General features: G+C 35.5%; 1 protein-coding gene across 1 annotated transcript; it reads left to right on the top strand.

Moving 5' to 3' along the window:
• Positions 1-457: 457 nt before the first annotated feature.
• Positions 458-4750, top strand: LOC103403455 (protein indeterminate-domain 4, chloroplastic-like). The gene is made up of 3 exons (XM_008342295.3): positions 458-1197; positions 1480-1876; positions 3234-4750. Exons 1-3 carry the CDS (start codon positions 1026-1028, stop codon positions 4462-4464), a joined length of 1800 nt encoding a protein of 599 aa, XP_008340517.3. The 5' UTR covers positions 458-1025; the 3' UTR covers positions 4465-4750.
• Positions 4751-11129: the final 6379 nt, after the last annotated feature.

The raw sequence follows: 11129 nt of genomic DNA on the forward strand, positions 1-11129 counted from the left end.
AAATTCAAAACTCTCAAAGCTTAACGTTATATTTTTTTCGTAAAAAAATAAAATCTTGAACAATGTTGAAAGGTGTCACGCATTTGTATTGAACAGAACAGGACCAACAGAGAGAGACGGGCGGGGCGGCCGGGTGGTTTGGGGGGGTGGGGGGGGGGGGGGGGGGTGGTACATATGATGGGTGCAGAATGACGACAGGGATGTCTGAATGCAAAGGGTAGAATATACGAAACAAGAGGGGAGAGAGAAAAAAAGAGAGGGGAAGAGGGTAAGACCTACAGAGACCAAAGGTGGCCCCCATTTTTACAGTCCCAGCATAAAACGACATACATCAGGCTGCGTGACCTGCATGAACAGCGACCCCACCGCCCCTCCCTTCCGTCCCTCCCTCTCTATTCATCCCGATATTTTTATTTTCTTTTTCAATTTTTTAATATTGGTATTATTTTTAATTTACAGTGAGAGAGAGACGGATTGAGAAAGAGAGAGAGTGCATGTATGTGTTGTGTATGTATGTGCATGACATTAAATGATTGAGATATGAGAGGAACACAATAGTGCGTTTTATTAGATGAGTTTCATTTTTTTTTATATCGTCATTTAAAAAAAACAAGATAAATCTCTCTCTAGCTAAGGAGAGGAAGAAGAAGCTGGACAAAGGCCGCCCTTGACTCTTTGCGTCTTCTCTCTCTATCTTCATATTTTCCCGATTTTAGCTGTCGTCCCAGCAGTTGCTTATTAATTTTTTTCTTCATAATTATTTTGTTCTCTGCATCTATGAAGCTGTAGCTACCTAGAAAAAGGACGTTTGATTCGGAGAATTTTTATTTTACTTAATTGGCTATAAAGCTAGGTTTACTATATGTCTCTAGTATTCTAGGAGCTAAGAGCGTCTAAATTTTTTCTGTGTGTTGTTGATTATATAATACCTTGAGTCCTTGATCAGTCTGAGCGCGTAGCTCAAAACAACAGCTGAATAATTAATAATATTAATTGTTTTCTTTACCACACACACACACATATATATGGCGGCTGCTTCTTCATCGATGCCGTTCTTTGGAAGTAGTAGTAGCAGAGAAGAAAACCAAAGCCAGATGACTTCGTCGATCCTTCCACCTTCCTCAAATGCTACCGCCGCAGCCACAGTCACAGCCCCACCACCTCAAAAGAAAAGGAGAAATCAACCTGGAAATCCAAGCAAGTACCTCTTTACTTTTCCTCCTCATCAATTCTTTATTCATATCATATTTATCGATTTATAGATTTCAAAAAAGAAACTTTAAACGAGTTGAATCTTTATAAATTCTTTGGTTTGATGAATTAATGGTTGCTAGTTTCTTTGAACTTACTCCTATATTTGGCTTTGAATTCTAAATCTTTTCGTTAGAAATGATGTGTTATTTTTTGTTATAATTTGAATAATTTTAAATTTTCAACAAATAAAAATTGTCACTCTTGTTTGGCATTTTTCCCTAACAGATCCAGATGCGGAGGTCATCGCACTATCTCCCAAGACGCTAATGGCAACAAACAGGTTCATATGTGAGGTGTGCAACAAAGGGTTTCAAAGGGAGCAAAACCTACAGCTCCACAGAAGAGGACACAACCTGCCTTGGAAGCTCAAGCAGAAGACTAATAAAGAACCCAGGCGCAAGGTCTATCTATGCCCTGAACCATCATGCGTTCACCATGACCCCTCTCGAGCTCTCGGAGACCTCACCGGCATCAAAAAACACTACTCAAGAAAACACGGCGAGAAGAAATGGAAGTGCGACAAGTGCTCCAAGAGGTACGCCGTTCAATCGGATTGGAAGGCTCATTCTAAGACATGCGGAACTAGGGAATACAGATGCGACTGTGGCACTCTCTTCTCAAGGTAAATTAATTAGTAGTTGCTCTTGATTTTGTATCTGGCGCCTATTTTTTGTTAATTCTCATTCATTCATTCATTCATCCATACATTCATTTTGGAGATGTTCTCAAAATCGGTCGAGAGACGAAAGCACGGCGGTTTCTGGGTGTAATAGTTCTCTTTTGGCTAAGAATATATAGGTGCCACGCGCGACTATAACTGAAGTGTTAATCTAGCCTGATCATTTTCTATTATCAATTTTAAAGACTTAGAATTTTATTGGAATTAATTAAACCAAATTTCTGTCTTTCTCTATGAGTGTGTCTGTATGTGTATGAGTTAATATGGCAGGACTGTTTCCACGTGATAACTAGTAATCTGTGACAAACTGGCATGGCAAGGTTATATATGTATATGGGGGTTTCAATCACAATTTCAAAAGGAAAATGAAAAGAAATAATATTAAGAGGACATGGGAGGAAAAAAAAACAAGAAAGATCATCTTTTTATCTATCCTCGAAAACAACGCCCTTTTTATCTTTCATCATTTGGATACTCACGTGTGTAGTAGTAAAAATGATGAGTTGGATTATACAGACTCTCAACAGAACATATATGTGGAATGGAAGTGGAAGTAATGTAAGTAGTGGAACTGTGGAAGGGGGAGAAAGAGCATAATATTAATGTTACTGGAGTTGAGTGGAGTGGAGTGGAGTGGAGGTGGAGAAAATAAGCTAGCTAGGCTTTATCTTCGTTGTCTCATATAATGAGTTGGATGTATATGTCACTCATGAGTTTTGTTCTCTTCCTCGTTGGATTCATGTAACAGAGCTACAGCTCTTCCCTTCCAGTCCAGATACTCCTTCCCATGAAATTAAAACGTATACTCATGGGACCAACACCATATTTCCCTCTCTCTCTCTCTCTCTCTCCCCTCCCCCCCCCCCCCCCCCCCCAAGTAGAACTGGTCCAACACCATTGACAGTCCTTATTCTGATATGAAAATTTACAAGTCACGTCAGACTGTTCAATGATTAGGGTGATGAGGTTTGTGAACTTGTGACTATCTAATGGAAATATTCTCTGTGAAAAATTAATTGAACAATGGACCGTTCATGGTTTCCTGTTTTTTTTTCTAGTTTACTTTCAAGCACTAGCTACTGACTTTTTTTCTCAAGTACTAACATTTTAACTTAAATGGGTAATAATGATTGGTACTATTTTTTTATTTATCTGGATGCATCATATATATCCGTGTCACCCACATATATGATATTTGTCTTGTTCTTCTATACATACATACATTTTACTGTATATACGTTCATGAGCATATGATGATATGATGAGGATTTTCCTTTTCATTTTTTTGTGTGATATACAGGCGGGACAGTTTTATCACTCATAGGGCTTTCTGTGATGCACTGGCTCAGGAGAGTGCAAGGCATCCTTCAAGCTTAAGCACAATGGGCGGCAACCTCTATGGAAACAACCACATGAGCTTAGGTCTATCCCAAATCCCCTCACTCCAAAACTCAACCCACCTCCCTAACAACATGTTGAGGTTAGGTAGTGGCGGCAGCGCAAAGTTTGAGCACCTCATCCCACCATCAAATCCGTCTTCGTTCGGATCACAAGCCATGCCTAATTCCCCCAATTTCTTCATGAGAGACATTGCTAACCAGCAAGGGTTTCAAGATCAGCACCAATTTCCAAGCAAGGCATTACATGGACTAATGCAACTTCCTGATCTCCAAAGCAACCCTAACAACAACTCACCCTCATCGAATAGTGCTGCGAATCTCTTTAACCTGGGCTTCTTTTCCAACAATAGTACCAGTAACAGCATTACTCCTCCTGATCATCAATTTGGTGATGGTAACGGCGGTGGCCAAGGGTTTAGCATGGGTAATGATCATCAAATTGGGTCGGGTTCTCTACCATCTCTCTATGGGAATTCGATGCAACACGAAGGTGGCGTGGCTCCACACATGTCTGCCACTGCATTGCTTCAGAAAGCTGCTCAAATGGGTTCAACTACAAGCACCGAAAGCTCGTCTTTGCTTAGGGGATTAGGCAATTCATCAACAAGAGCAGCTAAATCTGGAAGGCAACTAGTGTCTGCGCCCTCAAGCGTTGGAGTCAGTTTTAGTGGTGATCATCATCACAGTACTAATGGGGGTGAACAACACTTGAGATCATCACAGCAGGTGGAAAATGAAAACCATCTTCAAGGACTAATGAACTCTCTTGCAAATGGAAACTCTTCGATTTTCGGAGGTGGGGAACAGGATCATAATAACAACTTTGGCGGGTTTAGTAGCGGCAGTACTGCTACTAGGGTTAGTGCAATGGACCAACAGCATAATAACCCTAATTATGATGAGGCCAAGATGCACCAAAATTTGGGTGTAAATTTTGGAGGATCTGATAAATTGACCTTGGATTTTCTTGGTGTTGGAGGGATGGTAAGAAATATGAGTGGTGGCCATGGATACTCACAGAGAGATAATCTACAACAACAACATCATGGCATCAATATGATCAGTTCTTTAGACCCAGAGTTGGAGTCAGCACAGGCAAGTCAACCCTTTGGAGGCACTACACTACAATGAGCCTGCTAGATCGAGGAATTCCAATTAAGTTCATGATATAGGTGAGAGAGTCGATCTTTTTATTATGTAGGGAAAAAGGAACGGCATTCATTAATTATCCACTAGTTATCTTGACCCCCAAGCAATAGGGTTTCTTGAATTTTATTTCTATATGTGCTTGCCTTAAGGCCTACACTAATTTATGATGTCCAGTACTTTCATCGGTTACTATATTATGTATAATGTAGTACCTTAATTAATTGCTTGCTTATATAGTTGGCGATAAAGGAATCCTAAATTAATATCACTCCTCTCTCTTTTGTGGACCGATTAAAGAATATAATTTGGTGCATGCTTAATTTTCACATAACAAAATAAAAATATCTAATAATTATTTAATTAGTAATGAGATCGATGCTCATAATTTAACCTGTATTAATTAATTAAATATTGTATGTATGAGGTAAGCCATGTTTGAGTATATATGTGGAATCAGAATGTCACAGCAGCAGACATGCATGGGCGCTAGCAGCTGAGCAGGTATTGTTTGCCCAGAATCTTCAAAATGGATACATTCCAACATAATGGACAAGTGAATTTATTTTCTTATTTGACTGGTTACGAGATATCCCTAACTAATAATTTAATATTGCCATATGCACCAAGAACTAAGAAATCATATAAATTAATTTTAATCATAAGATTTAGAGGAGAGGCTCCGGGCGACGAATAATGTATGCCCAGTTGCCAGTACCCATATAAACTATGCACAAGAATTTGTTCGGCTACCTAATATGTACCTAACCCTAATGCCCACTGGTAAAACTAAGTACAAACATTGCTTGGTTTGATAATATTTAATTAATTAATTAATCGTCCCTCCCTGGCGCTTTCCAACAATATATTCTTAATTTACATTCTAGTTCGTTCCTTAAGGTCCACGTACGGTGATATTTAAATGTTATTCAACTTCACTGCTCCTGATGATAGATATATAATTAGATATTTTACTTTAAATGTTGAAATTTAATTAATTTAATTTTACGAGCATATGCATGTGTGTTGCCATTGGGTTTAGGGCCGACTGAAAGACTGAAGAATATATACCTGCTGACCATGTATATATATATATACACACACACATACATACACACACTACTCAACCAGATGCAGCATATGATGAAATATTCGAGTATATAATAACCTTTATTGTAATTATTAGGAAATTGATGGATGATGATAGGGCTGTCTACTATTGTCGTAATTGTTGTCTCTTCTATCTTACAAGGAATCAATCATATATCATCCCGTGACTACCAACGTGTGGATGCCTTTTTTCTTCTTCTTTTTTTTTTTCTTTCAAAATTTGAATTTATGCCCTATAGTTTGACTAAAAAAAATGTTTTGAAGAAAAAATAAACAAAATTGTTTAGTTCATGAATATTCATTAACTCATTCAACAAATAATTAGTTTATATATATATATATATATATATATATATATAAGGTTTTGAGAATGAATCTCACATTGATGGAATAAATGATCATACATGAACTTATAAGTAAGTTTAGACAACTTCTTACATTACTAATTGATTTCATGGTATAACTTCAACTAACTTCATAATGAACTTAAAAAAAAAAAAACTGAAGAGGAACTCCGTCTTAGATATATATCCAAAATCCCCAATGGTGTCTTTTGAGGGATTGAAAGAGTTCTCTTTTGTCAAATGGAACCATACTAATTAACCACTTCAAAAGTCACTCTCCGAAAGATATCTTTATATATCCTATAAAAATGATAAGTTTGGATTTTTTTCGCCTACATATTCATATTTAATTTTGTTCATATTCAATATGATGATAAAAAATATAAAAGGTATGTAAGAAGTTAAAAGGAGTGCATACTACAATTTTGGATATAGGTGGACAGAAAAAATCTTACATCAAATAAGCATTATAATAAGGATAATACTTGTATCATATTATGTGGATAACAACTTATATGGCACAAGTAAACAACTACGATGGTGTCTCGTGTCAAACGAAATGAAGATATATTTAAGCTTTTGTCTACATGTATTTGTTTCAATAGCACAGGATGTCACGTGTCAGTGTATCCAGCCTGATGGGGTTGTCGGCCACCAATGTGCAATCCCAATTGCTCCATTTTGATCGGATGCCATGGAGAAGAAAACTTTAACCCATCAAGGTTGGAGAAGAAAAATTGTGTATGGATTAAAAAAATTTAGTTTTAATCCAAGGGTTGGAGATGACCTAATCCTACTCTTTTATTTTATTATTTCTATATTTATAGTTACCCTCATTATCATACTTTATGTTCTATTTAGTCTAGAGATTCTCAATAAGCGCTAATTTTTTGGCATTTATACTCACTTTTTTAAGTCGGTCCTGTTATAAAAGTTACTCTCCGCAACTTTTTCTATGTGCTTATGTATTTTATTTGAGTGTTCATCAACAATTGAATGCCAAAATTTCAAACTAGGAATCGGGAGAGAAATGAAATTGTTTTAGGTGGTAAATGAAGAAAAATTGTTCATATACATGGGGTTTTTAATAATTTCCTAGAGATAAAACCTGAAATTGAATAGGTTCATTGAGCCTACGTCATCTTAATATATTAGACACAATGTAGTTATGTTGAAAACAATATTAATACTAATTCCTGTTTAATAATAGTACAAACTTGTTCCTCTCGAAGGAAAGACGCGTTGGAAGTGTTGGAAAAAACATAATCACATAATTCCCGGCCCTTCCCATTGATAAGAGACAATTGTATACAACTTTGGATACTCTCATGGAACTTATGCCATATATATTAAGACTTGATCAGAGTGTCAACCAAATGAAAATGAGAGAGAAGGTCAGATGAGAAACCTATACATGTTTCAACGAGATGTCAACAAAGTTCCGTGGATTTATGTTTTAATGAGTAAATATATGCTAAGGTCTTAGTAGAATACAAAAATAAAATAATAATTAATAATACAATCTTGTCGATCTCTGTATTTCTTCCCCCAACCGTACATTGAGTCCGTGAGGGTGGGGTTTGGCTTCAAAAGTTCTGTCTTATTAATACAAAGAATTGACTGCATATTCTCTCTCTCATAAAATATCAAGGTTCTAAAAAACGCTAGATACTAGTCGGGCAGCGGGCTAGCGCCTAGGCGGCTAGGCTGAGTCTAGACGGATTTAGGTAAATTTCTTGTATAGTTTGTAAATAAGTGCATATTGACACTTACAAAAAATTATATACTTGTATGAAATCCATAAATAAGATAATAAAAATTTGATAAAATGCAAAAAGAGTATCCAATAAATCCAAAATTTAAAAATACATTAAGCATATATGTCATATAACCATAGTGAAGAGTATTGTAGGATGACACATGTACAACAAGTTTACAATTTAAAACCATATAAAATGCAAAATATGGGGAAAATAAGGAAATATAATAATGTAAGATACTTATCTATTAAAAGCCCACGGTACACGTTATTTAGTTTGCAATTAATTTTGTAACAATGCAAATTGCTTTGGTACAAATATGTTAAAGGACCTTTACAAATTCCGAAACTAAAAAGCCCATGGTACTAACCCTCAAAAAGGCCAACAAATTGTAAAAAAGGCATGCAAATTACAAATTGCTTGTATATCCAATTAAATTAACATGAAATCCAAAAAAAGCTTGCTAAGTTATTCACTTCACGCGGGTCTTCTACGTAGTCCTAGGCTTGCACCTAGCACTAGCAACAACAGTGAAATACAATAAAAGAATTTAAAAATAAGTAAAAGGAAAAAATGGTGAGGACCATCTTGATGATAAAACTGTGCAATTAAACAAACAAAAGAGCTTCATCTTCTTCCTCGCGCGACGTTGGGCTTTGTAACAAAAAAAATTCCAGATTACGACATTCTCCACATACACCCGCCTAGACCCCACCTAGCTCCGCCCAGCTCCTCCTAGCTCTGCCCAACCCTGCCTAGACCCGCCTAGTCCCGCCTAATCCCGCCCAGGCGTCCGCCTAATATGCTTTTCGATTTTGTGACTGATTAGGACTTAATTGCGGTGGTAACCTGCCGTTTAGCGCCTAGGCGGCCGTCTATACCGATTTTTAGAACACTGCCAAATATATATATTGACATCAAGCACTAATTAATTAATCATTTAATAACTATTAGTTTGGGTTGGTTCTACAAAGTAATTTCATAATTTGAATTGTTCATTTTTTAAGTCACAATTCATACTTGTGTTCCTCCGGTTATCAGTTCACAGTTGGATAACTAATTAAGTGATTTTCAAATTCTATAAACTTTTGCAGAGTTGATTTATCAATGATACGTAACCCAAAAGTAATCGGTTTAAATTATAAGAAATATTAATTGTCACTAGTTAATACTTGAGCGCTCTTATATTTGCATTAGTAATACTGCCCCAGTCACTTGTATAAGATATTTATAGTTGGTATCTAATTTTGCACAAATAATAGTGTGAACATTATTTATAACTGCGTGCAAAATTTTGCTGAGACGTACCTTTCACAGGGCACACGTCAAATCCAATATTATGAACAATAATATGTTAATCTTTGGTTCTATACAAATCATGCATTTTTCTGTACTTGTCCAGAACGCAGCTACTGAAGTACTTCTTAGACTATAAGAGGCACGAAAATGTACAAACACATTGTCCTCTTCCCTTAAACAAAAATAATTGTCATCATCTTTCAGACTTAACTTGTGCTGGTCATGATTTTTCCCTATGGGGCGCCCGCGCGCGCATATATATATATATATATATATGTACTTTTTGTTAAAGGAAAGTGTTAGGGGGTGTATTCAATTGGGATTTTAAAGGATTTTAATTCTTTTAATGAATCTAGGGGTATTCAATCATGATTTTAAGTGATTCTCTGAAATTCTAGGTGTATTCAATTAGAATTTTAAAATAGTTTATTAAAATCCTTAGAAATCCAGTTGTATTCAATTAAGATTTTAAAGAAGTTTATAACATTCCAGGTGTATTCAATTAGAAATTGATTTTAAAGAATTTGAGAAAGTTAAGGAATTAGAGGGAGTTGGAGAGATTTCGTAGTGTATTTTAAGTATCCACAAATCTCACCTCTTCCCATGAGATTTCGAGGGAATTGAATCAAAATTTTATATGGAATCTCTACAAATCAATTAAACTCCATAAAAATCCATGGATTTATAAATCCATTAAAATCTCTCACATTCTCAATTGAATACACCCCCCTTAGTTACACATTCATTTTTATTTTTCATATATTTTTGTTAGTTTTTTGACATTGATCTTCTTCAATTCATTTGATCTACCGGTCAAAAATTGAAATAAATGTGTGAAAAACAAAAATGAGTCTGTAAATAACACTACCATTTGTTAAATTTCGTTTCAAACATTTAATCATCACTTAAGATGCCCAGGCACAGTATCCATTGAGGCCAGGGATCCGTTGTCTCCAATTTGATGTCTCTTTTGTGTCTTTTTTTTTATATTTTTTGACACTTGTCCATTAACATCAATGTTTTCATAAACTAATTAAAATAAAATAAAAATTAAAGAAAATAAAAACCATCACTCGGATAATCACCCACTGCAACTATAGAACCCATCGCCGTCTACACTGCTCTTCACAGTCGGCAAAGCTTTCTTTCCTTTCCATTCCCTCTCTACAAATTTCCGTACTAGATCATGATCGATCGAGTCAATGCATGTGAAGTTTGAAGTTTGCAATTTAGAATATCTAATCGATATATGATCAATCCATCTTGTCACAACTGACAAATAATGTGTGAAGTTTGAAATTTGAGAATATCTAATCCATTGATACGTGACCGAAATGCATGGTGGGAAGGTTGGAGTTGGTGGCTGCAGTGTTGGGGGAGGTTGCTGAAAGGTTTTTTTCAGCCATGGTGATGGTCGTCTTTAATTTTTCAGTTTTTTTATTTTTTTTAATTTTACGCAAAAGTAATAGTGTTACATTTAAGGTTAAGTGGAGAAATATGTGTCAAACTAGAATAAACACATAGAGGAGATGCATCTATTGAATATGCATGCAACTAATTGCAGTATAGGAAAGGCAACCTCTGTGTCATAATTTTTCTTTTGCGAACGCACTGTCATAAAAATTAACTAGTACCAAAACAAAATCAAGGAAAATGATAAAAATTAATTTTTAATTTGTCTAGGTAGATGTGCCTACATATACATATATATATATATATATATGTGTGTTTAGAATATATTTGGGAGAATGGAAACTTAAACTACGTTATTTCCTAGCCATATATGATACAAATTTATAAAATTAAACAATAAAGGCTTTTTTTGTTTACTTATTAAGTAAAACAATCATGTTTTTAATGCCATTGAAACAAAGAAATGACAATAAGTATATGAGAAATGGTAAGGAGACTTCCTCAAAAGTAGGACTCCCTGCCACTTTATGTTTTTGGCACATAAATTGACTTGTATACATTTTGATGTGGTAGAGAGTCCGTAGAGAGTCTCAGAGAGTCTCTTTGACATTTCTATAAATATGAATATGTTTTAACGCTATATGTCCTCGTAACATACTTGGAAACGGCTCTTAAAACATGAATTATGACATGGTTGCATTGCATGCATGTCCAGTCAAAATAC

This window comes from Malus domestica, chromosome 16, assembly GCF_042453785.1.
Source record: "Malus domestica chromosome 16, GDT2T_hap1".
Taxonomy (NCBI): domain Eukaryota; kingdom Viridiplantae; phylum Streptophyta; class Magnoliopsida; order Rosales; family Rosaceae; genus Malus; species Malus domestica.